This window comes from Aspergillus japonicus (genome assembly GCF_003184785.1).
Source record: "Aspergillus japonicus CBS 114.51 unplaced genomic scaffold BO86scaffold_80, whole genome shotgun sequence".
In the NCBI taxonomy this organism is placed as follows: Eukaryota; Fungi; Ascomycota; class Eurotiomycetes; order Eurotiales; family Aspergillaceae; genus Aspergillus; species Aspergillus japonicus.
In genome coordinates, this window is record NW_020291717.1 from 23,379 (window position 1) to 51,233 (window position 27,855).

General features: G+C 53.0%; 9 protein-coding genes across 9 annotated transcripts; 4 read left to right on the plus strand and 5 right to left on the minus strand.

Annotated features, from left to right (window-relative positions):
* Positions 1-9: 9 nt before the first annotated feature.
* Positions 10-1,581, plus strand: BO86DRAFT_392910 (60S ribosomal protein uL14). The gene is made up of 5 exons (XM_025672914.1): positions 10-164; positions 779-823; positions 964-1,210; positions 1,273-1,350; positions 1,416-1,581. Exons 1-5 carry the CDS (start codon positions 151-153, stop codon positions 1,446-1,448), a joined length of 417 nt encoding a protein of 138 aa, XP_025522995.1. The 5' UTR covers positions 10-150; the 3' UTR covers positions 1,449-1,581.
* Positions 1,582-1,944: 363 nt separating this feature from the next.
* On the minus strand, positions 1,945-3,873 carry BO86DRAFT_275549 (uncharacterized protein; the record flags this gene model as incomplete). Its single annotated transcript, XM_025667264.1, has 4 exons — positions 1,945-2,216; positions 2,289-3,012; positions 3,100-3,371; positions 3,537-3,873. Coding segments are annotated over 4 exons (1,605 nt in total), but the record flags the coding sequence as incomplete, so codon positions are not given.
* Positions 3,874-4,343: 470 nt separating this feature from the next.
* Positions 4,344-7,801, minus strand: BO86DRAFT_232086 (putative polarized growth protein (Boi2)). The gene is made up of 3 exons (XM_025667013.1): positions 7,567-7,801; positions 7,348-7,491; positions 4,344-7,276 (listed from the first exon to the last, which is right to left on the minus strand). The coding sequence occupies exons 1-3, from the start codon at positions 7,622-7,624 to the stop codon at positions 4,440-4,442; spliced, it is 3,039 nt and encodes a 1,012-aa protein (XP_025522997.1). The 5' UTR covers positions 7,625-7,801; the 3' UTR covers positions 4,344-4,439.
* A 3,170-nt stretch (positions 7,802-10,971) lies between these two features.
* On the plus strand, positions 10,972-12,231 carry BO86DRAFT_324087 (MIZ zinc finger domain protein; the record flags this gene model as incomplete). Its single annotated transcript, XM_025668459.1, has 1 exon — positions 10,972-12,231. One exon carries the CDS (start codon positions 10,972-10,974, stop codon positions 12,229-12,231), a length of 1,260 nt encoding a protein of 419 aa, XP_025522998.1.
* A 1,124-nt stretch (positions 12,232-13,355) lies between these two features.
* On the minus strand, positions 13,356-15,282 carry BO86DRAFT_324069 (DUF5102 domain-containing protein; the record flags this gene model as incomplete). The annotated part of the gene is made up of 4 exons (XM_025668458.1): positions 13,356-14,126; positions 14,178-14,419; positions 14,464-15,105; positions 15,192-15,282. 4 exons carry the CDS (start codon positions 15,280-15,282, stop codon positions 13,356-13,358), a joined length of 1,746 nt encoding a protein of 581 aa, XP_025522999.1.
* Positions 15,283-15,622: 340 nt separating this feature from the next.
* Positions 15,623-18,197, plus strand: BO86DRAFT_392915 (putative nucleoporin Nsp1). The gene is made up of 4 exons (XM_025672915.1): positions 15,623-15,750; positions 15,834-17,543; positions 17,601-17,724; positions 17,790-18,197. The coding sequence occupies exons 2-4, from the start codon at positions 15,889-15,891 to the stop codon at positions 17,997-17,999; spliced, it is 1,989 nt and encodes a 662-aa protein (XP_025523000.1). The 5' UTR covers positions 15,623-15,750; positions 15,834-15,888; the 3' UTR covers positions 18,000-18,197.
* A 421-nt stretch (positions 18,198-18,618) lies between these two features.
* Positions 18,619-19,239, minus strand: BO86DRAFT_404022 (uncharacterized protein; the record flags this gene model as incomplete). The annotated part of the gene is made up of 4 exons (XM_025673971.1): positions 18,619-18,658; positions 18,740-18,805; positions 18,888-18,953; positions 19,115-19,239. 4 exons carry the CDS (start codon positions 19,237-19,239, stop codon positions 18,619-18,621), a joined length of 297 nt encoding a protein of 98 aa, XP_025523001.1.
* Positions 19,240-22,640: 3,401 nt separating this feature from the next.
* artA (14-3-3 adaptor artA) lies at positions 22,641-24,225 on the plus strand. Its single transcript, XM_025667014.1, has 5 exons — positions 22,641-22,760; positions 22,829-23,135; positions 23,201-23,442; positions 23,499-23,569; positions 23,622-24,225. The coding sequence occupies exons 1-5, from the start codon at positions 22,700-22,702 to the stop codon at positions 23,724-23,726; spliced, it is 786 nt and encodes a 261-aa protein (XP_025523002.1). The 5' UTR covers positions 22,641-22,699; the 3' UTR covers positions 23,727-24,225.
* Positions 24,226-27,253: 3,028 nt separating this feature from the next.
* On the minus strand, positions 27,254-27,634 carry BO86DRAFT_232469 (uncharacterized protein). Its single transcript, XM_025667016.1, has one exon. The coding sequence runs from the start codon at positions 27,530-27,532 to the stop codon at positions 27,329-27,331; it is 204 nt and encodes a 67-aa protein (XP_025523003.1). The 5' UTR covers positions 27,533-27,634; the 3' UTR covers positions 27,254-27,328.
* Positions 27,635-27,855: the final 221 nt, after the last annotated feature.

The window sequence follows — 27,855 nt, forward strand, 5'->3', positions numbered from 1 at the left end:
CCGACCGCCCACACGCCCGCCGTGCGACCCCCCCCGACGCCCGCCCGCTGAGAGAACGAAGCTCGAGTTCGACCTTGTTGTCGTTGTGTCCATCGCCCAATTCTCCATCTCTCCCGACAACCCCGTGTTTAGAGATACACAGCAGCCAAGATGTCTCAGAGACCGTGAGTTCCACCGTCCCCGTTTATGTTTTCTGGGAGGTGAAATGAGGTATTGGAGGAGGAGGAGAAGAAGGGAAAGGGGAGGGAGGAAAATTGCATCGCAAGAGGTGGAACTCTGAATGATCTGGGATACGGCATTTGGGGTGGACGACAAGTTTTTTCATCGCACCGTTCTCCATCGACTACTGGGATGTTGGCGCTTGAAAGGCTTTTTATTCCTTGTTGGTGATCAAAGGAAGAAGAGAAGATCGAGCAGTCAGACCGGAAACAAAAGAGCTGGGATACGATTCGAAAAGCGCCTCCCATTCGGACTTTCCAGCGACAGGTGGGGGCTTCGGTGCTCGACTTTTCCCTCTTGTCTGTCTCGAAAGATGGAATGAGTGTTACCGACAAGACTCGACGACGATGATTTTTTCTCGATGTCCTTTTTTTTTTTTTTTTACGACGGTTTCCGGCATCGGACAGGGCAACGCTATAGGATGAATGGATCTTGAGGATGCAATTTTTCTCCCAGGGGGTGAGGAACAGAAGATGCGAGCTGGGGGTTATTCGATATAACCACTACAACGACTACATCGACAATCAACCAAAGCTGACCATGTCCCTCTTTTTCACAGGCGTCCCTCCGGCAACAAGCTCAAGATGACCCTGGGTCTTCCTTGGTACGTGTGCATCGAATGCTCCCATCCCCGATGAAAATCGATCCATCCAGCATTTGTTCTACACACCACATCAACGACCCCCGTCACCGAATCCAAACCACTTCAAAATCGATCAAAACCACTAACAGTCGCAACAACAGTGGCGCCGTGATGAACTGCTGCGACAACTCCGGTGCCCGCAACCTTTACATCATCTCCGTCAAGGGTATCGGTGCTCGCCTGAACCGTCTCCCCGCTGCCGGTGTCGGAGACATGGTCATGGCCACCGTCAAGAAGGGAAAGCCTGAGCTCCGTAAGAAGGTCATGCCCGCCGTCGTCGTCCGCCAGAGCAAGCCCTGGCGCCGCGCCGATGGTATCTACCTCTACTTCGAGGACAACGCTGGTGTTGTAAGTTTTACCTCCTGGCTCGCGCCAAATCCGGCTGATAGACTAATTCTTGTGTCTGCTAGATCGTCAACGCCAAGGGTGAGATGAAGGGCTCTGCCATCACCGGTCCCGTCGGTAAGGAGGCCGCTGAGCTTTGGCCTGTACGTTACTCTCCGCCCCTTTCAGAAAAAAAAAATCAATTGCTAACAGTTGACCTTCTTCACAGCGTATCGCCTCCAACTCCGGTGTTGTCATGTAAAAAAAGCCTTGAATTTTATGCGGGTGCGTGACAAGGCGGATTTGGGGAACGATACCAAAGCTCGGAATCATGGGTGGGGGTTGCCAATTCATATCTATGACCTCGAATAAAATGAAAATGAATTCATAAAAAAGTTATATTCTCTCTTGCTGTAGGCACTTTCGTTGTAGTGATGTAGTCCATCTTCCAAGGACCCGTAATCATTGACTCCGTATAATACTCATGTGAATGCATACGTCTTTGAGGGTTGAACGTCTCTAATGGTATATCATGATCTATGCTTGCTAAGTACTTGATGTGCTTACTATACCTGATGTCTAAGATGTATATAGATGTGTGCGTGCGTGCGTGCGTGCGTGTGTGCGCGCGTGTGTATCCACCTGCTATAGATACAGTTTTATGCCTTGACCTCCTGCGGCCGACCTTTCCCACCATCTGTCCGTTCCTGGGACTTCCTCGACCGCCGCACGACCGCCAGAAGGCGTAGTGCTGCTACGACCACCACGACGCCGACAGTCACCAGATCCACCACATGCACCGCCCACCAGATGTGCTGTACCCCGGCCGCGCACATCTGGATCTCATACTCCCACTCCTGCTTGTCCGTGTCAAACCACACGGACAGCAAGCCCGCGTACCCGCCATACGCACCCATCATGGAGCGCATGGTGACCTCGCGGATGGAGGGCGTGGAGGGAGGAGTAGCGGCGGCCTCCTGCGCGGCGGAGTAGCGTTTGGCGTCCCATTTCCAGTCCCTTTGCTCGGGGTCTGCAGCAGCAGCAGCATCCTCAGTTTCGCGTTTGCCCTTGTCCTCACTCTCCTCCGCACCCTCGCCTTCACCCTCACCCTCATCTCTCAAGTCCGAGTCAAACCCCCCATCCCTCCTCACAAAATGCAAAACATCGCAACCCTCATGATCGTGCCCCGTCAACACCAACCCCTTCCTTCCCCACCCGCCGCCTTCCACCTCCGCGACCTCCCCACTCATCCCAAACACCCCCTCCAACACCCCATTCCCACTCACCCACTCACTCAAATGATTCTGCTCGCGCAATCCGCCCGCGAACCACCGCTTCTCCTTCCCATCCTCGGCGTTATCATCCTCCTCGAAGAACTTAAAATGCGGCGCGTCCACGCAGACACCCGCCCGCTTGTGCAGCGGGAGGTGCGTCAGCAGCAACGTAAACGTGGAGCGGTCGGTGACCGGCGCGAGACGGTCGGTGATGAGGGCGTTGAGGTAGTCGTAGGAGGCGGACTGGATGTCGGGGCCGTAGGCGGGGGTGTCGAGGGTGAGCGAGTTGAGGTTGATGATGTGGATTCGTGGGGGGTTGGGGTGGGGGGCTATATTTCGGTGGGAGGCTGAGGCTGATGTGTTGTTGAGCCAGAATTTCACGTCCCAGTTGACGGTTCCGAAGGTCTCTTCGAACCGCGCGATGCGCGCGGCGCTGGCGTCCCCTGCGTATCCGATGTCGTGGTTGCCGACGACGTTGAGGATGCGGTTCGCCCAGGGGGAGGAGTGGGTGGTGGGGTTGAGGGCGAAGTCGGCGTTGTTGTTGTTTTGGGTCTTGTTGTTGTTAATGTTGTCATTGTCATTGTCGTTGTTTTGATTTGATCTGGTGGTGTCATCGCTGTCGGTGGGGGGAGCTGAGACTGGAGGAATGAACGAGTCCCCCCGCACACCACCCTGGAACACTCGCTCCCAGTATCGGTGGCCACGGCGCTGGAATTCCTCGTCGCTGACCCATTGGCTGCCGATGAGATCGCCGAGGACCGTGACGTGGGTGGGCTGGGACCACCAGTGGAGGGTGCGGTAGATGTGGGCGAGGTAGTAGTCGTTACCCAAGAGGTCGAGACGTTTGCGCGCTGCTTTGAGGGTGCGGGGGAGATCGGTGTGCAGGAGGGAGCGGAGGGCGGTGGTGATGGCTTGTTGCGTGGCGGGGAGGTTGATCTTGAACGGGGTCGATTGGGGTGCGCGAGTGTTGATGTCGGGGTTGGGAATCGGTTTGGAGTCTGTCTCTGAAGCGTTGCTGGAGATCGAGTCCGACGTAGACTCAGCATCAGTGGCTAAGGTCGAGTTTAGAGAAAGACCTGGAGAGGTCAGGGCAGCCCGTATCTGCCCCCAGTGGTGTCGCAGACGCGCTGGCAGCTCATCTTCTGCCTTAGGTAGCGAGCTGTCGCCCTCTATTTGAGGATCTGCGAGGACAAGAAGACGGAATGGCGCTGCTGGTGCGGGCTCAGCGTCTATGGTTAAATGCTGTCGCGCAGTGGCCAAAAAGGTATTCGAGAAAGAGTGCGAGTCATGATGCGGCAGAGGAAAGGCGCAGCCGTGGACGACGGGATACAGATATAGATACAGGCTGCTCGTCACGGCCAGCGGGACGAGCAGCACCAAAAGACGGCAGAGAAGGGTTCGGAGGAACATTAAAATTGAGTAAAGGAGTGTGGTTGAAAGACAGAGGCATCAGGGACAGGCATTATTATTGAGAAGGGCGTGAGGTTGTTGGAAAGTTGGTCGATGCGGCGGGAAGTCGATGGGCCTGCGCGTCTCGGCCTGCCGATCCTCACGCTATCGCCGTTATCAGTTGACTTTTCTGGTACTCAGCTGGTAGTGAACAGAGCTCATTCTACGCTTGGAGACGAATGTGTTATTAGGTGGTAGACTATAGATTAGGTAGGCTGTAGTTGGAAATATGATTCCAACTACCGTTTCATTAATCATGCTTCTAATAAAGGGAGCATCTGAACTAAGCTTCGTAGACAATGCAGAATTTCGAAAAGGAAAAGCCACACAATAACTCATTCAATCCAGTATCTAATCAAGCTATCGACTCATCACAAGTCTCGCGGACCATTTCAAGTCCGCCTAGAAAGAAAATCCAATGGGTATATCACATCAACGCCAAGCGAGCTCGCCGTCATCACTACAAGAAGATATTAAGAGAATGTGAGGGGGAGAATGGAAGAATGGAAAATTATAAACCCCATGCTGCATCACTGCGAGCTTTGAATCGAATCTGGAAGTAGAGACGCAGGTCCAGTGTCAACTTCTAAAGGTTTCGACAGTTTGAGACCATCCTCATTGCCGTCGCTGCTGGCAGGCTCGCCGTCCAAATCGAGCCCCTTGATCATCAGGCCTCGTTCCTCGGGTGTTTCCAACGATTCAGCTGCTGTCTCCGCGTCGGTGGTCTCCGAAGATGCTTTCAAAGACGCATCTTCTTTCTCCGTCGCCTCGGGCGCCACACCCTCGGATGCTCCAGCTGCTGCTCCTACCATCAAAGCCGGAGGCCGCTGATTCATCAACTGCGCCTCCTTCAGGCTGATGGTACGCTGCTTATTCGTTGTCTCCACTGGCAAGTCCATGTCCCGCTCAATGGTCGCCTTCATCAAAGCAGCCATCCAGCGTCGACCTTCCTGCACATTGTCGACTTGGAAATAGTGAACTGCCGGCTTAGTGAACTGCACTGTACGCGACGAGCCCGACTTGGGCGGTACCAGCTTGAAAAAAAACGGGCCCTCGCTGCCGGACTTGCTACCTCGTGGTGCCTCGATGCTTGGAATGGGATCGGACGATGAGGTCCCGTCGGCCAATTGAACCGAGGGGGCAGGGGCGGTTGGCGACCCGGTAGAACCGGTGATTGTGGCATGCAGCGCGACCATAGGGTCGTGATCGGCGCGTAGCACGCGATGCGCAGTGATGTCAATCAATCCTCGTTCCTCTGTATCTTGTTCCGAATAATAATATGACAACCGGCGACCCCGCAGCACGAAGAGCCGTGGCTTCCAGGTGGTAATCAGGTTCGGAGACTTCTTTTTCATCCAGCCAACGTAGTCGCATCCTGCCATCTGCTCTTGCGGAGACTTCTTCTCTAACCCACGCATGTAGGCACTGGTATCTTTCTTTGACTTGGGGCCAGTCTTGACGGACGGGCGGGAGCGGGGCCACAGACCTCCCTCCGTTGCCTTACCGGAGCCGTCGGTACTCAACCGTTCAGAACTCTTCGTGGTCGAAGGGGTCGTGGAACCAGTCCGGGGCGGAGCGGGATCTCGATCCCGAACCGGGGACGGCGGCGCAGCGGTTGTATCGACGTTCTTGCTCACCACGTCCGACATAGCTCGGAGGCCTACGGCGCGACGGAATTTCGGGCCACCAATCTTAGTTGATTGCTGAGACGAACGGGGTGTATCGCTCTCCGACTTCCCACCAAACAGCGGACCGAACAGACTGGACCCTCCAGAACGGTCCTCGATCGCGGAAACGGGAGCCGATTGCGGTGTTCGACGATCTACCAGACGAGTACTGAGACTCCGAAGTCGTCCCTTCGGCGCAGGAGTTGTGTAGGACTTGTTAGGCGGGGCAATGGGCTGCGTGGCCTTTTCTCGAATCGAGTCCATGCTATTGATACGTGAATGTCGCTTCGCAACCCGAAGGGGCTCCCCGGGGACCGGTGAGATGCGCGCATCAGCACTCCCGGCGGCAGATTGCCGTTTCTGCAACAGTCGTCGTTGTTTGCGGGTGTCCCCCTCGGGGCCAGAGAAATATCCGCGATCAAGGTCATCGGGCGTTGCAGCTGCCGTGTCTGAGCCATTCGACTGGGTTGGATGGTGGAAACCCGTATGGACGAACCCCGTCTCTAATGCCGGAGAAGTGCCCGTCGACGTCCCGGCCGATGTGCCCGGCCGTGTGGGAAGGCGTTGCTGGGGTCCCGTCGACAACGACCAGGCGCGGTCAAAGGAGCCGCGCTGTGTGGGTCCTGGTGAGCCATCGACGACTCCCGAGTAACGAGTCGTCGCATCGATAGACGAGTGTCGACGCGAATGATTGATTTCTCGCACGGACGCAGCAGACGGGCGACGCGAGTGATCCATAAATGAAGAGCCTTGCGACGGGATCGGCGATCCACTGTTGGTACTGGGAACGGTGTTGCTGACCAGTCGAGGATGGGGCGTGTTCGACGTGCGCAAAGTCGGGATGCGCGGTAGCAAAGGCGCCGTCTGCCCAGTTCGACTGCGTGTGCGCTCTGGGGAGCCAGGAACCGCCGCCAGCGAGCTGCGCGGCTGAGTTGGTGACACTGCCGGCGATGGCTGCTTGTGGCCAACTTTGACCTGGTCTTGGAAGGTGCGAATCTTGTGCCAGGTTTTCAAACGACGGCCCATAACCCCAAAGTCAAACTCTTTCATAAAAAGAAAGTCCTGGTTCATATCGAGTAAAACTTCGCCACTAATCTCTTGCTCCTCGAAGATGTCACAGTGCTTGTCTTCAATGCCTAGCTGGCGCAGCTGCCGGGCCGTGTAGGCAGGAGACCAGCGTCGGACCTGGGCCTCCTGTGGCTGCCGCTCTTCCTCCTCATCAGTTTCATGACCATTGATGTAGGAGCGACGGTGATCGAGATGACTGCTATACTCGCTGGCGGAGTCGTTTAAGACGGAGGGCTCTCGGTCGGCTACACTATGCCGTGGCGTACTGAGATCAGTGATGTGTTCATCTATCACGCTGAGGGTCTCATTCATGACAGGGCTATCTTGGCCATTGCGATGTTGCCCCTCCAGTGCCTGTCGGATTTCAAGGGTCATCTTGGCAGCCGGCAAGGGGGAGGAGGCGGAACGTTGCTGTGGCTGCTGCTGTTGCGGGGGCGACCGCGGCACCTCGGGGGCGCGTAGGTCGGAGATGCTGGTATGGCGCGAGACTTGAGGGGTGGATTCGCCGCTTCTGAGAAGCGTTTCGGCGTCAGGAGCAGTGCCATCGGTGTCTGTTGAGTGTTCGGTCGTCGCTTGCGCCGTGCTCTCGGCAGGAGGGCGAGTGCGGATCTTTGGAGCGGCAGTGGTGTATACTGGTTAATTGATTGTTAGTGTTCGGTTGCTCAATGGTAGGTAGACAGAATTGAACTCTTAAACAACCTACCTCCAGGGAACAGACCCGTCGAACCGGTGGTCAAGTCCTTGCCTAGATACCAGCCATCTCCAAAGCCCTCATCCAGCTCAACCAATTCGATCTTCTCACCGCGTCGCAAGGTCAGCTCGTCGGGGCCGCGGGCATCGAAATCATCTGCGCAGGTGAGCAAGGCCATCGAAAGCAAGGTAACAGAAATTAGAATAAATAAATAAGAATGACATTACTCACGGACAACGAGCAGGAGATCCCCGGGTATAACACCGCGGGGAGGAGCGGCGAGGGCCATTGGGGGGCAGGGGGATAAGTGGGAGGCGTAATGGCCGAGAGAAGGGTGCGGGGAGGAGGAGAAAGTGAGACTCAAGTGCCGGGCATGGGGCCGCCGCCCAGATCAAAGATGGTCTAGAATGAACGGAGGGATTGCGAGTGCGGGAAGAGGAAGTATATAGTGACGGAAAGACGGAGAGAGACACAGCAGAAGATAAGTTTAGGTCCGGTAGGTACTAGTCGGTTGACACAGGGAATGAGAGTTAAGTTGGACTGAAAGAACCAGTCAGACAGAGAGAGGAGTCGATGATGCAGGATGATGGCAGTAGTGGGCAAAATGATGTCGATCAGTTGGTCCTTGCCCAGGGGATTGCAGCTAAACAGAAAGGGTGGGTTTTGCCGGAAGAAAATTTGATAGATAAAGTAAATAGTAGGTAAGTAGGTAGGTAAGGGTAAGAGAGTGAAGCTGAGGAACGCAAAGAAGAGAAGAAGAAAAGAAGAAGAGAGAGAATGCCCGAGAGGAGGAGAAAAGGATGCAAGCAGAAGAAGCAAGAGAAGCAGAAAGCGAACAGTTTGAATTGGCAAGCGTCAAGACGGACGAACCACGAATCGGAGCGGGGAACGAATTCTGTGCTGGTCGGGCAGAATTAAGATTAATCTGGTTATAATTAGTACTGGGTACGGAGTATAGGATGAGTATATCTAGATGGGATGATACTACGAGTATCATAAGTCCCAAGTGGATGATGTCCACTGATTAGGAATGGGGGAAGTAAATAAATATCAATTAAATTGTTGTTGATCGAGAAGGTGTGGAGAGAAGGAAGGAAGAAGAAAGGAAGAAGCTCACACCTCCGAGTAGGTTATCTCTACTCTAAACTTAGGTATGTAAATGTAAATACCGTTGGAAGTATATACCTTTCCTTTCCTCAATGACTGCATTCATGCATTCATTTATTCATTCATTCAACAATCCATATTCTCTCAATAACCACCACCACCACCACTACTACTTTTTAGCATCAACTAAGTCTTCTTCTAGTCATACAACTGGCTCACCTCTAATTGACAGGTCAAGACACTGCCCGAAACAACACCCTGCATTCGGGTAATGATGGATCGCATTCAGCCCATCGTGATTTGTGATGTATCCAAACCCAGCCTGGTTGGGGAATGTTCGGCCTTTATCGTCTTTGCCTTACTCTTCTTGTATACACACATCATTATCTACGGAGTACTCCGTACCCTGGTCAAGCTTGAGCGAACTATTATTCACTACTTTACCTACTGTTGCACTTGTAGCAGTAGTTAGTTTAGCTATTTAGTTAGTGTGGCACAGTCTATCATTTCATATTTCATCTCGGCTAGTTGTGAATTACTCAATGTCATCTTTTTTTTTTTACTCCTATTCAATTTGGTTTCATCTTCACTTCTAGATGTTTAAGATAGTTTCTGGAGGGAGAATTGACATGTGGTCTTTGGCCTTCTTTTGTTTGCTTGCCTGGGATTGAAGGTGGTTGAGTCTTTCCCCTCCTTTTCTTTCTCTCGAGTCTACTTTGTGGCTTCCTTTTTCTCCTTCCAGTCCTGCTTCTCTATATCGATTGGAGACAAAGAAAAGGAATCCAAATTGATGTATCCTCCGTATTATGTGATCGGAATCATCCAACAACAGCTAGGACTGCCAACAAAACATGCATCATGTCATCCGCAAATCAACCCGCGTTACAGTCGAGCAACTCCACCGCCCACATATTTCTAGGCGGCGCCCGACCAGCCTGGATGAATGCCTCCCCGCCTGTTGGGGTTCCTGTTCCTGTTCCTGTTCCTGTTGCTTCACCATCCTTAAATGTTTTCCGCACACGTCCACATCCGCAGCCACGTCCACCACATCCACCACATCCACGTCCACGTCCCCTTGGCCTGTCGATCCCTCCTCCTTCCGCCAGATCTCTCCCTCCGCCGCCGCCGCCGCCGCCTCCTCCGCCGCCTCCTCAATCGCAACCATTCCTTCCAACCCCACCACCACCTACTCCTGCTCCTCCCGCGACAATTCCTCTCTTCGTCGCTGACTATCCCACTTCCTCACGCCAGCTTCAACCTTGGCCGGGTCCGCTTCGGAATGTGGCTGCAGCGCCTGTTCCCTCGTCGCGCCCTACGCCCTCCATTGCCCCGTCCATGACGCCCCCTATCACACCGTGGACACCCAGTGAATCCCCAAGGCGTCTTAGGTCCAGCACTCGCGCATCGACCGCGGCAAGTGAACAAGCCAGTCCTACACATGTCGCGGACCTTTCTTCGATCTATCCACCTCAACTCAATGGGGATCCCTCGTACTTTCCTGCCAGCTTAAAGAAGCTGGATGATTTCGCCTCAAACCCTGTACGAAATGCCTCCGTATCCGTGACATTGGAGAACGCTCGCCTGTGTCTGCTCCACGATGCCCTATCGTGTCGGGATCTCATTTATCTAGTGATTCATCAATTATATAGTCTAGATTCCTATGCTCCCGCCGAACTGGCGCAGCTGCAGCGTTTCTCCGAAGACCAGTTCGCTGGGTTGAAGGTACTAGGGCAGCTGCTGGTCGACAATGCACGTCTGTCGCCGCAGTTTCTTCTATGGGCCTCATGTTTTCCTGCGCCAATTGCCGATGTGATGCGCCTGCCGTGGTGGATGGCTGCTCTTTCCCAGGCCATGACTGCCTTGGCCATGCTTGGCCGCCGCTGGAATGCATTTGAGGCGCGTATTCTTGAGCGAGGCCTACCACCTCTGATTGAGGAGCTGATTCAAAACTTCGCGTTGCGCTCTCATGTGCTGCATCATACCATCTTCCTGGCCTTGACGCGCCGTATCCCCGGCCCGAACAAGCGGGAAGAACGTCTATCCGAGATTTTTCGGCACGACGCTGCCCTGACAGAGGTCCGTCTGGCTGAGGCCATGAGAGCATCTGTTCCACTTTCGCGCGCCCGCAAGGAGACCGATGCGATCCTAACGCTATATCACGTCAATATGGGCTACCCTCCCCCCCACACACCGGAATCTGTCTTTGCCCCTCAACCCGTGATTGTCTCAGCTCCCCCGCAGGCAGGTCGATCCATTCACTCGGCTCGCACGCCGGGAGTGTTATTACTGCCCACCCCACCTCTCGCCGGCCATTCCCCACAATCCACACAAGCCTCACCTGTTCCCGCTGCGCCAGCCCCGGCTTTGCATACTCATACACCTAACCTGACACCCACCACGGCTCACATGTCTGTCACTATTCCTTCTCCGAGCTTGGTTCCTGCTCCCGCGGTGTCGCCGGTTCGAGGTTCAGGTCGTCCTCGTCGCCCGCCTGTACAGGCTGAAGCTGCTCAGCAAGCTATACTCACGATGCGTCGGACCTCGCGACCGGGGGCGCTTCCTCCAACACTAACATCAACTAAGCCTTCCACGTCACAGTTGCTCCTCCCTGCGTCTGCAGCGATAATGCCAGCCAACGCTCCGCCCTTACATCCTCTGCGTGATGCATTACATCAGGTCCATCTTCGAGAACCGGCTCACCAGCTAGTCAGAAGGGACCCTACAGGCCAATCTCAAGAGACAAAGCTGTTTCAGTATCTTGATTCGTTCGCACTCACGCCGACACCACTAGGCCGCTTCGAATGCCAGTTTCACTGGTCCTTCACCCTATCACAAGAGGCTGCGGACCGCCTTCCAGCTCCCTCGCAAATGAGTTCTGGCGAAGTTTCCCATCCCGTTCGTGTATTAATGGACGGTCAACAGCTCTATCGGATGCGTTGTATATCTGTCTCGCCCGACACAAAACTCCCAATCGACGAATCTACTTGGAGTCGGGCCGAGTGCGCCTGGCCCAGCGTGATCTATATCTTCGTCAATGACACTGAACTTTTTGTACGTCGGAAATTTCATCATCAGAAGGATGTACCTCTAGACATAACCCCTCATTTGCGAGTGGGTGAGAACAAAATCTCGTTGCACTTCATTCGCGATGCTGCCGAGCAGAAGGAGAAACTTTACGCCGCCGCCGTGGAGATCGCTCAAATCGCCGCTCTCGAGCCTGTCATGGCTCTTGCACAGACTCTCGATGCGGATGAGTCCTGTCGCCAGATTCACCAGCGTCTTGAGCAGTCCTCCTCTAATGATAATGAAGACGATGACCTCCATGTGGTTAGTAGCGACCTTATGATCAATCTTGTCGACCCCTTTACTGCTCGCGTGTTCAAGCAACCCGTCCGTGGACAGCTTTGTCTTCACTCCGAATGTTTCGACCACGAGACATTCATACAAACTCGGGCCGCCGTCTCCGGGCCGCGTGCCTTGCCCAACGACTGGCGCTGCCCGATCTGTCAGCGTGACGCTCGTCCACAGATGTTGGTACGCGATGAGTTTATGGTTGACGTGCACAACGAATTAGTGCGCACGAATCAGCTCGACGACGCCCGCGCCATCCGGGTAACCCTCGATGGCTCCTGGACTGTGGTCACTGAAGCAGAGCTTCCAACCTTCAAACGCTCCTCCACGGGCCTGGACAGTCCTCTCCCGAAAAGACCAAAGATGGCACCACCGGAGACAAAGTTCCAGCCCATTCGGACAGCAAGCGCGAGCCCGGAAGTGATTGACCTTGATTAAGATTCTGGCGCATCGTTTGAGCTGCCGAGGTGATTCACTTGGTGGAATAACTCAAAGTATGGCGTCCATCTGAAGTTAATTTATGATTACGCCAGGTGGTGCCCAGATCTGGAAGAATCATGCTTTTCGTTCTTTCTTTCTTTCTTTTCCTGTTTCCCGTTTATTTCTCCCTCTCCTTACCCCCCAGCGTTCAAGCAGAAAGAGCTCTTTCTCCACGATACCCCCAATCCGTGTTACTCTATGTTTAATTTGTATTTCTAAATGGGAATGGAGTTGGGATGACGATTTTGTGGCTATAGCGCTCTCGCTTAGGCAGGTACAGACCCAAAATTTAGCAAAAAGTCAGTTTCAACTGTTTCGGAGCTCGTCCCTTTCTGATAAGTAGCATGTAACATGCCCTGGTCATACACTGGGATTCACAACTAGTGACCTAGGGGGTGAACCTAGGAACATTATGCAAATTTTCTGCTCCCCCCCCAAAAAGGCTATTCTCCACATGAATGAGTTCAAGTTGGTACATTTGGTGCGATTAGAATGTGTATCCGAGCACAGTGTAAATACTTAAAGTAACATATCATGATCTTTTGTGGACCAGGCGGAATATGTACCACCTTCAAGAGTGTCCTTCATAACGAAATGAGTCAAGTTCTACTTGAACAGCCGGAATAAACGCTCCCCATCATATGAAGTAGGGATTATGGTTGAGATCCGATTTGTCTCTGAGGATTTGTGCTGTACTATGCATATTCTTCCAACCGCGCAGACACCAAATGATCACTACCAGGTCTACTTCTACTGAATCCGAACCCGCCGAACATAAACCAAGCCACAGCGCACACGAATATTTCAAAGTGGTTAGGAGTTCTAACACGAAGAATGCATCAGGTATATATCATGTCATTACCAATAAAATTAGAACTTTGTGTCCCCCGTTTCCTGGAGCTCCAAATATCACCACCCCCGTCCTAGAACCGATCATTTGTATCTTGCCCGCATCCATCCGGATATCCATCACTCTTTTGACTTTTCGGGTCACTCTTTGTCAAGTCCCCATCCTTATTATAAGCTATAAGATAAAGAAATCATCTCGTCGGTAGATGTTTGGTGTGGTCTACTCCTCCGTACTACTTCCTTACTCTCCTTGCATGACTGACGAGATTTTCAATCACGCCTTCAAATGCCTCTTTCTCGCTTACTAGCCCGTCCAGCCGTTTCAGCCAGTATTCCAGCACCGAACTCGCCCGCAGCGTTACCCATTCCAGTTCCTGGACGTGGCCCTTGAGTTCCCCGTCCGTCAGGCCGCCGAGCGCCGCGTCTGTCGTGGCGCAGAGGCGGCGGACGGCCGAGAGATCGAGCTCTGGTGGTGGGGAGGCTTCTCGTCTTCGACGGGCGGCGGTGCTGCGGGGCGTGCCGCCAGGGCTGCCGGCTGTACTTTGGACGCTGTTGCGGTTGGCGTTGGCGGCGAGGCTCTGGGAGCGGGAGTGGGAGCTTGCGTGGGTTGGGGTGCCGGTGCCGGGGTTTTGAGAGGCGGTATTAGGCGTGGCGGTTGAGGAGGTGTTGGCGGAGATGGTGAGGGAGGGGAGGATGAGTTTCTTCTGTTTCGAGGCGGGGAGGATCTCGTCGAGGTCGACGGGGACACCGAGTGAGACGAGGAAGAGACGGCGGATGCGGGATTTCACCCAGTTCTGAGGCTGAAGAGGTGGGGGAGCAACGAGTTGAGACCAGAGGGAGAGGGAGCGTTCGGTGCTGAAGATGGCGGTGGCGTTGGGGATGGGTTCGGGTTTGGAAGATGGTAATGGCGATGTTGTGGAGGGGAAGAGTTGATCGAGAGGGTCGTCCAGCGCCGCGTAGAGGTCGGGGATTGTTTGGTAGGTGGTTAGATCGAGGAGGGTCGGCTGGAGGGAGTCGTTAGCAAGGGGGCCCGGAAGGAAGATTGTTTCACATACAACAGAGGGCGGCGTGGGAGGTTGCGAGACTTCGACATCCACGGGGACCGCTGCACTTGGCTCCTGGAAGCCGTCGTCAAAGTCCCCAAAGTCCGCGTCGTCGAAGTCTCCCATGTCGTCTTGCCCCTCGGTGAAATCATCGAAGTCGTCTGCACCACCCCCAGGCGTTTCTTCTTCCCCAAACTCTTCGCCCGTCACTGATGATTTCCGGCGGGTGTGACTTCGATGGCTTGCAGGCGAGTCTGCATTGGTCAATCGTCCCTGAAATCTTATGCTGGTGGTTAACAGAAACCCGACTTACCTGGGGGCGCCGCGGTGACCGTTTCCGTTTGATCCGGCTGCGGGTCACTGGGTTTTGCCCGATGAGCATGTGGTTGTGATTCTTCGTTGTCATCTGATGATACTTGTGGCGATTGTTCTTCGTCGTTTGTAGGCGAGTTGACTTGAGACAGCAGCGTCTCGGGGACGGGTGTATCAGTAAGAATGGAAACGGATTCGGGGATGGGCGCAGCATCCGACTCTGAAGCTTTCACGACAACGTCTGGGACCGCATCCGCTCTTCTTAGTTCGTAAGCCGGGGTACCAGGTATATCCCCGTGGCTCGGTTGATCCAGATCCACCTTTTCGACCACCGTCCGGGGAATCGGAGAACTGGGCGTCATCGGTCGTTGCTGCTGCCCGGATGTCGAAGTGCTCCGACTGCGGGATCCATCAGGGACGACTTCGACTTGATCCGGAACAGCGTCTTGAGTTCGAATCTCATATGCCGCCGTGCCGGGGACTTCGCCATGTGCTGGATTCTCATCGACTCGTTCCACTCGTGTTAAGGGAATAGGGGATGCGCGCCCGGCGGAGGAGGAGGGGCGGGAAGGTGGGAGTTGATGACCCTCGCTGGCATCAGAGAAATGCTCATCGTCGCTGTTGGCGGCTATCATGTCATAGAAATTGTTAGGAGCTCCCGCGACCAGGGGCCAGTCCAAATTGCGAGGGTGGTGGGCTTGCAAAGAGGCTTACCGGAGTCCTGAGCACCGGAGTCTTCCAACTCCACGGTCTTCCTTGGAGGCTCCAAGTATGGACTGGATGGACGGGAAATCCGGTCCGACATTTGAGGAGGGGAGCTTTCAGATAAGATTCCAACGATAGAGCATGTATTTCTAGATGCTGTCGTCCGTGTTGTAAGAGATTAGGAGGCAAAGAGGACTTGGGGGGGGGGGCGAGTAATAGCCAGACGAAGGTGCATGAGGTCGTCTCAGCCGTGATCGTCGGGGTCGATGCGAGTCTCGACCGTGGCCTGAGGCAGCAAGACATGCTGTTCTTTAATGCCTGATTATGAGCCTTGTGGCCTAACCGCCAGCCGCCACAAGCGCCCGATGTTGCTTCCTTCAGCCGCCTGTCCGCCGCCCAAAGAGTAGAAGCGGCAGAAAGTCTGGAGATTCCCAGCTTCAACTGCCACCACGCTGCTGACCTTGATTTTGTCTCTGCTTGTCAAGCACGCGGATTCCGCTCTCTCGGCTCAATCAGTTGCGCTTCTTGCTTTTCAGAGGGCGCTTCCGTGACCTCTTTTCCGGGCGCAGTCAGTATCCCTCTGTCTGTTTGGACTCTTTTCATCTCCTTCAATTCCCCGTCTGAGACTGACTTGTTTCATTGTCTCTATAGGGTAGCCCTGTCAAACCCATATCCCTCACTTTCCCTCAACTTTCGGTTCGTCGCCATGAGTATGTTCTCTTTCGACTCCAACGCCTCCAGCGGCGCTTCCAAGGGTGGTCTTTTTGGTTCCGCCGGAGGCGCAAATTCTGGTGCTCCCAGCGGCGGTGGGCTCTTTGGTAATGTAGGAGCTACTACGACAAGCGGTTCATCTACACCTCTTTTCGGTAATGCTGGAGCTGCTGCTGCCAACAGTAACGCCTCCCCATTCAGTTTTGGCGCTGCGAGCAAGCCAGCAGCCACGGGCCAGTCGACGCCCTTATTCGGTTCTAACGCTTCTGCCACCCCAAACAAAACAACCGAAACTCCCAGCTCGGGACAGACTGCTACCAGTGGACTTTTTGGTAACAACGCCTCCAAGCCTCTGTTTGGCAATGCCACAGCTACCCCGGCGCAACAGGGAGGAGGCCTTTTCGGAAATGCTTCGTCCACTACGCCTGCTGGGCCCCCGCCTGCAACTACCGGTCAAGCGCCTTCTCTCTTCGGAGGAGCTCAGCAGGCACAAAAGCCCGCCAACTCTCTGTTTGGGGGATTGAACCCAACTCCCGCCGCCAATTCCACCCCGGCTGCCACGAGCACCACCAGTTCGGCGACCACCGCGGCGCCCACCGCTCCTTCGTTGTTCGGTAATGCCAACGCTACACAGCCGCAGTCGACTGGCGGCGGTCTTTTCGGGTCAAACCCGGCCCAAAAGCCATTGTTCAACGCAACCCCTTCGGCAACCACGGGCGGTGGTCTCTTTGGAAACGCGAACAAAGACAAGCCTGCCGAATCCACAACAACAATCCCCGCGACTACTACCAATGACAGTGCCCCGAAATCTCTCTTTGGCAATGCCGCGCCGGCGGGAGGTGCTGCCCCTGCTTTCAAGCCACTGAGCGGTGCCGATGCGACAAAGCCTGCCTTTCCATCGCTAGGTACCCCGACTACCAGCACCACATCCTCCACCACACCCGCTGCTTCCTCTTCTACTCCTCAAAAATCACTATTCCCTACACTCGGCGGAGCGACTTCATCAGCCACCCCTTCCAGCACTCCAGCTGCTCCTAGCGGCGGATTGTTTAACCTTGGCGGAGCTGCCGCGACGAGCACAACCACAACGACCCCAAGCACCACAGCTACTGCTGCCTCAACAACCACCCAGTCCACTGCCCCTGCTACCGGCGGGTTGTTCAACAAGCCCGCTGCGACCCAACCCTCCACTAAACCCGCTACCACACCTGCAGCTACCGCAACCGACAAGCCCGCGCCGTCGACTACCATGCCTGCAACAGGCGCCAGCGGCCTCGGCGCCTCCACGGCCGGCCCCACCCCTCCCGCCCAGTCCCGCCTAAAGAACAAGACTATGGATGAGATTATCACTCGCTGGGCCACCGACCTCACCAAGTACCAGAAGGACTTCCGCGAACAAGCCGAGAAAGTTGCCGAATGGGACCGCATGCTCGTCGAGAATGGCACCAAGGTCCAGAAGCTTTATGGTAGCACCGTGGATGCCGAACGAGCCACACAAGAAGTGGAACGCCAGCTCGCCTCCGTCGAGGGACAGCAGGACGAACTGAGCTCATGGCTCGACCGGTACGAGCGTGAGGTCGATGAGATGATGTCCAAGCAGCTCAATCCTGGTGAATCTCTCCAAGGACCGGATCAAGAGCGTGAGCGAACGTAAGTTGCCTTCTTCAGTCCATCTTTGTCCAGCCACTGATTCAAAAACAACTATAGTTATAAGACTGCTGAGCGACTTTCCGAGCGCCTTGACGAGATGGGCAAGGATCTTACCAGCATGATTGAAGAAGTCAACAGTGCCTCTGCTACTCTGAGCAAGACAAGCAAGGCTGATGAGCCGGTGCGTATTCACTCTGTACTCTTTTATAACGCTTCTTGCCTGATACTAACCCACAAAAATAACAGATTTCTCAAATCGTCCGCATTCTCAACTCCCACCTTGCGCAGCTTCAAACGATTGACCAAGGCACCACCGAGCTCCACGAGAAGGTCGCCAAGGCGCAGCGGGCGGGTCAGTCGCTGTCTTCGCGATTTGGATACGGAGGACTGGGTAACTCGACGATGGGCGGTAGCGCAGCGGATGATTTCTATCGGTCTTACATGGGACGGCGCTAAACATAATGCAGTGGAGTTTTGATTTCATACTGGTGGGGGCTTCTTCACGTTTGCGCTAGGCTTTTACTCTGCAGTTTTGTATCCACCGAGAAATGCTTTTATCGGAGTACTCGTTTTGCACTTGAGACTGTGGTTGCGTCGGATTTGTCATGGGATGGGATGGATAATGAAGAATAATAAAGTATCATTCTACCTAGAAGCCACTTCGTATGCCTTGTACGGCGGTATATGTAGAAGTCAATCGAGTGGATAATCCATGCGTTCTTGAACGGAACCGTGGGACCGTAGGTATAATCATGATAGATTTACACATAGAACACAGCGAAGAATCGAATGCTTCCGTATAATTGACGTCTCAGCATAGACTACCTAGCTGCACCGTATGCTAATATCAAAAAGCATGACGATCACATCAACATACAAGTCATATTCATCAAATATCGCTCCGGTTACGAAGCAAGGACAGACAGAGAGGGGGGGTGACACGTTCGCGGGGATATAATAGGCGCGAAGAAACAAAATGAGGAAACACGAGGCTTATGTAGTAGACCCAGCTGACAGGTCACCTTCGAAAGATATAGAGGATGTTGGGTATTGGGGAGTAGTGTGAACGTAAATTCTAGTTCTGCTCGCCGCCCTGCTCCTTGGTGATCTCGTCGCTATGAAGTGAACAATCGAGGTTAGTCAAGGTTTGTTTTTGACGAGATTTCTTGTCGGAGCGGAATGGAAGAAGCCCTTACATGTGCTTGTCGAGCTTGTCAAGGTGTTCACGCTGAGCCTTGATGCTCGCTTTGAGCTTCTGGAACCTGTTTGGAAGGTCGAGGTTAGTATTCGGGTTAAAGAAGTGTGGGTTGAGAACGAAATGGGTTGGCTGATTGATGGACGTACTTCTCCAATTCCTTCTCGTGGATGTATCGGCCTTCCTGGGCGGCTTCACGCTTCTGGAATGAGTCGCTGGGTTGGGATTCGGGTTAGCCTTGGCTTTGGAATTGGTGTTGGGGGGGGGGGGGGGGGGAGGAGAAAGATGATGATGATGATGATGTCATCTGTGAGCAGTGTTGTAAAGAGGATTGGGATGCTTGCGGTGGATGAGATGGGATTGGCCTTGAACGTACCTTGACTGAACACCGCCAGCGCGGGGAGCACCGGTATCACCTGCAGCCATTCTGGGGGCAAGAGCAGAGAAGGAGCGGCTGATAACAGTGCTGGTGAGAGGCTTGGTGATGGATTGGCGGAGCATGGTGTTGAGTAGGTAGGTTGAGCGGGAAGTGGTTGGGATGTGAGGAGTGAGGAGGAGGTGAAAGGTGGGAGTTATCGGTTGGAAGAGGATGTGTCAGATGGTGATAGTGACAGTGACAAGACAAGGTACATAGGACGATGCAGCGTGAGGCGAGCTCTGTTCAGGTACTTGTAGTACTTTGGGCTGGTGGTACTTTCGTGCTGGATTACCTAACTTCCCACGGCTGTCAAGACCAATGACGACATTGAATGGGAAGTGGTTGGCACGGCACTGGCCGATCATGTGATGCGTCGGCCCCGGATGGGGAGATGGTCCGATGCCGCCGGCGGGTTCAACCCAGAGCGGGTGACTCAGCCATCGTCAGGTCGGGGCCGGCAACTTGTGTTGCTGGTGGTCAGGTGAGCTGCCGCCTGCAAGCTCTAACGGGTCCCGCGTCATGACTGCAGTGTGCTGCTGTTGTTGTTGCGGTGGTGTTGGTTGTGGCTGAGAATGTTGAATGAAGATTGTCGCCATCTCAGGGCTCCTTGCCCACCTCCCCCTTTATGGTATCTCCACGCCAAATTTACAGATTCACGTCTACACGGACTCTTGGCTTAAATACCAATCATGTGCTACCTTCGACTCCCTGTCAACAGGCAATGGGCCAACAGTGATGATAAGCTTGACAAGGAGCCGCCGACCTGCCATTGCCAGCGATCCCTGAGGGATATTAATAGGATGAAAGATGGGATAGCTTCCCTCCAATAGTCGGGTCCATCAGTACTATTATTCCCCGAGGTTCCAGAAAAAGAGAAACGCAGACCCCCTTGAGCCCAGATCAATCAATATTTCCAACACATCGGTCACAGATTGCTGCTCTGCTACCTGGGTGCTCCTCCATCTTCACCCTTTCCCCCCCCTATTGTTTTCTTTTTTTCGGTACCCGCTTCATGAATTGTTATGTGTATCGTCGGCCCCCTTCGTGATGGCCTTAACTGGGGAGGTGAAAGAGTGGGCTGGACAATTGGCGGAAGTGAAATAGGGATGACGATGAGAGGCCCACCGAACCACTCAAGCGACCGACCTAAACCAGCCAGATTGGCAGGCAGGCAATCACCCACGCCATTGAGGATTCAGGACTCAACTCAGGAGAGACGTATCGTATCCCATGCGATTTTGTGCAGACGCTTGGGAGATGCTCTGAACGGAGTAGTCTGGGAGAATTCTGAGGATTCTTCTTAATTCTGTCCCAGTCTGGACCTTTGTTCAATGGGCGTCATGATCCCATTCTGCTGTATGCACCTTCACCCAGTGCATTGGGCTTGATGTGCATGCACTACGTAGGCGCCAACCGACTAGCAACAGAGAGCTTCTGTCTGCTTCTGTCCGTCTCTATTCTGCTTTCACGCTGGCCTACTCTCCCAAACCCTGCGCAATCCCCAGCAAATCAATTCTAGAATTCCACCAGAAGGGGAGAAGATCTTATTATTGGCAGTAGTACTGTAATGACAGCAATAATATCCCGGCCCGCAGAACCCATAGCGGTAATATTGCGGTGTATTTCTCCATTTTGGATTTTTTTTTGTCTGGGTAATAATGAGGGGAAGGGGGTTCAAAATGGATACACCATCATCCACCTCCTATCTAGACTCTAGCCTAACCGTGCGATATCCATTGTCGCAACTGTAGGGGGGAAGAGTGGCTGAATGGTTCGTTTTTTAGGTGCGGATGTAAAAAGGAGTAAGAGGCGTGCATGAATTCCTTGAGTAAAGTTACCAGTCAGGCTGAAGAGGCTGAGGATCATGACGATGATGACAATAATGATGCGATGTACGGGAATACTTGTCTAGGCTTTGGGGGGGGGGGGAGATTTCCTGGCCACAGAATGAGAAAGGGAGGGATAGGAGTAGTGATAGAGGTGAGTAAATGAGTAAATGAGTAAATGAGTGCGTGACTGAGCGAGTGACTTGACTTTCTTTTGTCTGTCTGTGTCTGTCTGTCTGTCTGTCTGTCTATCTGTCGGTGTCTGTTCAGTCTGGCTCTTACGCCTCCGTTCCCCTCTCCTTCCGGCCGCCATTAATTGCCTATTTCCCACCTGGACCAAACAGACCCCCCTTCCCTTCTCCCTCCCTCTCTTCTTCCCTTCTCATTCCCCTCCCCTCCCCCCGACACTAAGCCAGTACCCGCCAACAAACTACTACTAAACCTCTCCCATCTTACTTCCTCCAACTTACTACTACTACTACCACTACCACTACCACCACCACCACCACCACCACTCTAAACCTCTCTCTCTCTTTCTCTCTCTCTCCTCTTCTGACTAACTCCTTCCAACCTATCTCACTTCTTCGTCTCCTCTCCAATCCGGTCAGTCAGCAGTCAATTCTCTTGATTTCTCCCTAATTTCCCCTCCCTCATCACCCAAACCTACCATTTCCCCCCTGCCCGCTTAGTGATCCAACTTGGCCTCTCCCCCTCCCCCAATCCTCAAATTTCGAAACAGAAAAACATCCCAAACGAGCAGTACAGCAAGGAATAAAAAAAATTTCCCTGCTCTATAATCTTTCACTCGCGCCTATCTCACTCTACAACAACACCACTGACTTTGCAGACAACAGAGCACCTACAATCCCTCTTCATCTTCCGTTCAGGTGAGTTGGTTCTCTCTCTGTTCCACTGCCGTCATCTTTTCCACTCCTACCACCAAAACCCCCTCCCCCCTCTCAAACTCCCCCTCCTAGTCCCGGGTGATCCAACCGCTCCGTCATTTCCGGCGGCGTTCACGATCGCAAATGATCAAGACTTGTGGTATTGAAAGGTTCTGGAACACTGGAAATGGGACCCTAGTCAGCTCGCGCGTGAAATGGCTGGAACTACATGCAGTCGTCGCTCTCCCCTCTCCGTCTCAACTACACTGGAACGCGACACAGCACTTTTGTCATCGGCTAGCCGAACGGAGGCCTGGCAGGACAAATATATATACTTTCCCAATCGTCAACAAGCCTCTGGGGTCGTCGCCGTACGTCCTGCTGATGGTTGGATGGATGTGGGTGCGTGGTAGGGGGGCGAAGAGTACAGCGGACAGGATCGGAGGAATGATCATGCTTGCTTGTTCCCACCTCCATAATCCTCGCTCCCGACCATTTTACGTGCTTGCTGCGACGGATGGCCAATCTATTCCCTATCACGGGGAACGGTTCCAGGAAGCCGGGAAAAGGAGGGGAGGGGAGGGCGGTTATCGCTTTTCGTGTTCCTTGCACCACTTGACTTCACAGCCTCACTTTTGCCCTGTGACTGGCTGCCCCTCGCTTCGGAGACACTATCTATCGTCTTCCGTTGATCGCTGTGGCGCATCCCCCCATCATCCTTCTTCCCTCCATCAATAACATTTTTGTCATCACATCGACTTCCCGCCAGGGGACTGTTTATTATTTGACTAACATTTTCATCTTCTGTTTCACACAGATAATCCACTTTCACAATGGCTCGCGAAGATGCTGTTTACCTGGCCAAGCTCGCCGAGCAGGCTGAGCGCTACGAAGGTACGTCATCCCTGAACGCTCCACCCCGCGCTCGCACGACCGCCCTCATGCTCACCTTTTTCTCGCAGAGATGGTCGAGAACATGAAGGAGGTTGCCTCCACTGATGTAGAGCTCACCGTCGAGGAGCGCAATCTCCTCTCTGTCGCCTACAAGAACGTCATTGGTGCCCGTCGTGCGTCCTGGAGAATCGTCACCTCCATCGAGCAAAAAGAGGAGTCCAAGGGCAACGGTCCCCAGGTTACCCTTATCAAGGAGTACCGCCAGAAGATCGAGACCGAGCTCGCCAAGATTTGCGATGACATCCTTGAGGTTCTCGACCAGCACTTGATTCCCTCTGCCCAGAGCGGCGAGTCCAAGGTCTTCTACCACAAGATGTGCGTCTGTCTCTTAAGTACCGTTTGAAGGCTGCATTACTGACCTGGACGGGTGATCTTCACAGGAAGGGTGACTACCACCGTTACCTTGCTGAGTTCGCCATTGGCGACCGCCGCAAGGGCGCTGCCGATGCCTCCCTCGAGGCCTACAAGAACGCTACTGAGGTCGCTCAAACCGACTTGGCTCCTACTCACCCCATCCGTCTCGGTCTCGCCCTGAACTTCTCCGTCTTCTACTACGAGATCCTCAACTCTCCTGACCAGGCCTGCCACCTGGCCAAGCTTGCCTTCGATGATGCTATTGCCGGTATGTTTATCTAAAGGCCTCGTGCGAGCATGGCAAAGACTGACAAATCCCCGCAGAGCTTGACACCTTGAGCGAGGAGAGCTACAAGGACTCCACCCTGATCATGCAGCTTCTCAGAGACAACTTGGTACGTATACGGCTACAGCCGGATTGACATGCCCGTGCTAACGCACATCTAGACGCTCTGGACCTCGTCGGAGGCCGAGACGGCTGCTCCTGAGTCCAGCGCTCCTGCCGACAAGGAGGAGGCTGCTCCTGCCGAGGAGAAGCCCGCTGCCGAGTAAATTAGTAGAGATAACGATGGACTCGCGTCCGGGTTTGCAGATGAACTCGGACAACATACGGCGTGGGTTACGGGTGCGCAAGGGCTGCGGGGGCAAAATTAGAAAAGGGGATCGGCGCTGCACGCTTGTCATTATGCCCGATGACTTTGCATGGTCTTGAACTGTCACTGGCAAAGGGCAGAAGTCAAAAAGCTGGTCTGCGCTGTGGGGGTGTTCTGTGCCTTTGCTTTCCGCTTTCCGTTCATGCGATCCTTGCTATGCTCTGCCACCCACCACATTGCCCATGTTTTCCCCTCCGGGTTCACCTGTGGATCTTCGATTCCTGTTCTATTTTTTCCTTTACATTTTCTCGTTGATTTCTTTATCTTTTTTTTCTACTTCCTTGCCTATTGCCGCAATTCCCCCCTGGAAAGAATACCTCTCTCTTGTTACCTACCCACCCTCATACAACAACAAACACAATTGTCAAGAACGACCCTCTCGCGTGGGCATTGACCTCGGAATACCTTCGCAATCATGGCGCTTGCCATGGTTGGTTATATTTGTCTCCCGTATGGCGTTTGATCGTGCGCCTTAGCTGCGTTTTATTAGATTTCATTTCCAGCCGACAGGCTTCAAGAAACAAGCTTGCAATTCGTGACTTCCGGGTGGGCGAGCTATAGTCAGGAACGCGGGTGGCAGATAGAGAAATAAGCATAGGTGTAAGCATATTACATGTACGCTAATCTGGGCAAGGATCTGGGCAGAGATACACGGGCAGGGCATGATGGGTCTACGATTGGAACAGGAGGTGCAATTAACCCCAGTTGTTCTCAATAAAAGTGGGAAGGCGAGTACCGTACATCACACCCCGGCACAACACTATACTATACTATACTATACCATATGCACTCGTCCTTGGTGAAATGAGTTTCTGCATCTTCTGATTGAAACAACTGGTGGTTGGTCCTCATCTGACCGACACTTACCACTGAGCAGGGATACGGTAGATCGATCGAGTTCTCTTTCTTCTTTCTTAGCTCAATAAAAGAGGGACAGAGACCAGTTTTGCAGGTAAAGTACTGACATGGCAATTGTTCACCTGGGAATGCATGTACAGTACATGATGTACCATTATCGGAGATTGTATAGGAACAAATCTTATTAGCCACGCACATTTGACTGGGTACTCTGCACGCGGTCTCACTTATCTGGTCGTCTTATTCAATTAGACACAAAATCCGCCATATAACTCCCTCAAGTATACAGACTAGACCCCAAAAACCCTATCTACCGGTAAATCCTCTCGCAGCCTTCCTTGCCAACCTTGTACAGTACTTGTATGAGTAGGATTGCTTTGTGTAGTGATGGAGCACAGAATACGCTGTACCGAGCACCACAGGAGCAGCCGGACATGATTTCGAAGTTCCTGTTTCTCACACTATCATGAAGACTGACTGTATAATGCACACCAACCAGTCCACTCATATCCCTGCCCATCCTCCACTCCGTCCGTTAGCTTGTGCCGGGACGACTTCCATCCAAAACTCTCCCCCCGCTTCTCCTACATATACCCTGTACTTGGTACATCATATTCTCTTTTCTTCCAGCATTTACTTTTCTTGTTGAATCATCCGTGGCAAAGGGGGGTCTTTCTCAAACTCTTAATATTTTCAGCATGTTTACTACCCGAGAAGAATAACGAATCGCCACATCCAATCAACAATTCCAGCAAAGGGAGAGAAATAACCCCCAAACAGCTAAGGCACGAGGTACTGTACTGTAAGGTAGGGAGGGTACTGTAGAAGCTTTGCTTGACGCCCCAAAAATCAAGGTGATCAAACCACCTGCCTAACTTCACCCTTTGTGTAGACTCCTCCAAGTACTGTATACGATAAAGACGAGGAGGATACACATACAGCCCCCCCTTCCCCCGGGCGTTTCAGCCTCAGCCTCAGCCTCAGCCTCAGTCCCAGCCCCCAGCCCCCAGCCCCGGTTCCTCCTTCCCTCCCCCCCCCCCCTTTCCCCCCAAACGCAACGGGCGGCGAGCGGCAACTTCAACCAACAAAACGCAGACGGGAAGGGTTATGGATGACGTACGCGGCTTGCAGATTTACGGGAAGATCTTTAATTTAATTCTTCTTCTTTTGTTGAAAGGGGGTTTTGTTTAAAAAAAAAAAAAAAAAAAAAAAAAAAGACCAAAATTTCACGGTGTGATTTTTCCTTGGACGATTTCTCTGGCTATAGCATGCTATATAGCACCACTACCTCTAATTCTGTAGTACGCAGGCTGAACATTGATGACAGTTGGGTTTGGGACCCGGGGTGTGATGGGCATGTAAGTTAGACTGTGCTCGATGCAGTCTGCCTACCATACATCGTCAAGGGTATTGGGGGATTCAGCTGCCTCTTTGGAGACGTAAATGATTTGCAGTGTTTGGTTGTGCTGCTGCTGTCATACTTACAGTCCACTCGCACGCTTTGCTGCTCACAGACTGGAGGTATTATTATGTACAGTACAGTACTGTAGTTGGATCGAGAGGAAGGTGTACATACAGTACGTCAACGTCAAATTGCTGATCGAATGACGTTTTCCTTCCCACCCTCTAGTCGAGCTAGTCAAAGACCAAAGTGAGAGTACCTCCGGATCCATCGATTACGACAATAGGAAAGCGCACGAGCATACACTAACGTTACTAGATGGAAGGGGTATGTGACTCAATGCTTGGTGATCCGGCAGTCATTCGTTACTCATCCTCTCCCAGTCGGTTAATCGGCTATCGGGGAGGAACCACGTACGGGGGCAAAGGACAAGGGCACAGGGCACAGGGCACAGGGAACCCAAAAGATGTGACTCCGCAGATACACCATGTCCTTGATGTATGTACTGTATGTACTGTATGTACGTGGGGTCATCGATATGCAGAGTGATGCCACTGGGGTTGGGGTTGATGAAGACCCTTCCAGAAAGTGACGACGGGAGGTCTCATGTTGATGTTTCATCCCTATAGCAACTTCCGTTCTCTAGCAAACTGATCTCCGTAAGGTATGTACTAACTAACCCACGCCTTCTGAGACAATGACAATCTGGTATGTATTTTCAGCTCGATGCGCAATCCCCACATCGGACAGATACTACAGCTACGCGAAACACCCATGTATCGAATTTCTTTTTCATTCCAAATGTATCAACAACCGCTCGCTTCTGGGTATGGTAAGCAAATGTCTTCAGTGCCAAATGAGAACAATCAAACAAAAAGAAAAGCCGCAATTTCCGAATCGTCAGACCGGGACGATTCCAATGTACACGAGTATAAAGGGGGGAAGGCGTTGAGAGCGGTGGCAAGGTTGTTCGAGGTTAATGTGGAGGAGGCGGAGGAGGCGGAGGAGAACGGTGTGAGGTCGGATGACGTGGACCCACGATGGATGGTGATTTGTGACTTGGCGAGAATAGTGTTGGTTGGTGGATGTTGATGATGTTGATGCAAAACCACATGAAGATATTGGCTGCTCCGTGAAAATGCTTTCCCGCCTTTTTGCAGACCATGAGAACAAATGCGCCCAGTGCGGTTCCGTATTTGAAAAAGAGATGAAATGATGGAAACAAACAAAAACAAGCGAGTCTAAGTATCAATCCCAGTCAAAGTCCCAACGCCACGCGTGCTATGCCAATACACAAAGCCTCCGGTATGATAAGACAAGTAGGAAAAGAAGAGGAATAAGACGAAGGCATGGAAAGAGAAAAAAAAAAAAAGAGGAAAAGAAAAAGAAAAGAAAAGAAAAATATGAACAGTAGAAGGTAAACAGATCCGGGGGTTGGTTATCATCGGCTCTGACAGGCAGCATAACCAAATGTGCTACCATCACGGATCACGCGCTGGCATGGTTGCCAAGACTGTAGGTGTCGATCGACGAAAAAGCTCCCACAGAAACAGATAAAAAGAATATGCAATGATGTCACAATCGTTCTTCGGGACGTGCGCGATGCGAATTGACGGGTGGGTCGGCGACATGCTGGGTGGCACGGCAGATTAGGTCGGCCGAAGTCGTGAGATTGTCATCGTGATCGCCACCCCGAAAGTCATATCGATTTCGTAAACACGGGTGATCCAAGGACGTATGTTTCGCGAGCCTTCGGTCGAATATGGCG

Bases quoted from the DNA above. Each gene is read 5' to 3' on its own strand.
- BO86DRAFT_392910 (XM_025672914.1), top strand. The intron at 824-963 runs GTACGTGTGCAT...TCGCAACAACAG, and splicing joins ATGACCCTGGGTCTTCCTTG to TGGCGCCGTGATGAACTGCT. The intron at 1,211-1,272 runs GTAAGTTTTACC...TGTGTCTGCTAG, and splicing joins TCGAGGACAACGCTGGTGTT to ATCGTCAACGCCAAGGGTGA.
- BO86DRAFT_232086 (XM_025667013.1), bottom strand. From the start codon at position 7,624: ATGGCCCTCGCCGCTCCTCCCCGCGGTGTTATACCCGGGGATCTCCTG. The intron at 7,492-7,566 runs GTGAGTAATGTC...TCACCTGCGCAG, and splicing joins GGATCTCCTGCTCGTTGTCC to ATGATTTCGATGCCCGCGGC. The intron at 7,277-7,347 runs GTAGGTTGTTTA...TCAATTAACCAG, and splicing joins GACGGGTCTGTTCCCTGGAG to TATACACCACTGCCGCTCCA.
- BO86DRAFT_392915 (XM_025672915.1), top strand. From the start codon at position 15,889: ATGAGTATGTTCTCTTTCGACTCCAACGCCTCCAGCGGCGCTTCCAAG. The intron at 17,544-17,600 runs GTAAGTTGCCTT...AAACAACTATAG, and splicing joins GATCAAGAGCGTGAGCGAAC to TTATAAGACTGCTGAGCGAC. The intron at 17,725-17,789 runs GTGCGTATTCAC...CAAAAATAACAG, and splicing joins CAAGCAAGGCTGATGAGCCG to ATTTCTCAAATCGTCCGCAT.
- artA (XM_025667014.1), top strand. From the start codon at position 22,700: ATGGCTCGCGAAGATGCTGTTTACCTGGCCAAGCTCGCCGAGCAGGCT. The intron at 22,761-22,828 runs GTACGTCATCCC...TTTTTCTCGCAG, and splicing joins GCAGGCTGAGCGCTACGAAG to AGATGGTCGAGAACATGAAG. The intron at 23,136-23,200 runs GTGCGTCTGTCT...TGATCTTCACAG, and splicing joins AAGGTCTTCTACCACAAGAT to GAAGGGTGACTACCACCGTT.
- BO86DRAFT_232469 (XM_025667016.1), bottom strand. From the start codon at position 27,532: ATGATAACCAACCCCCGGATCTGTTTACCTTCTACTGTTCATATTTTT.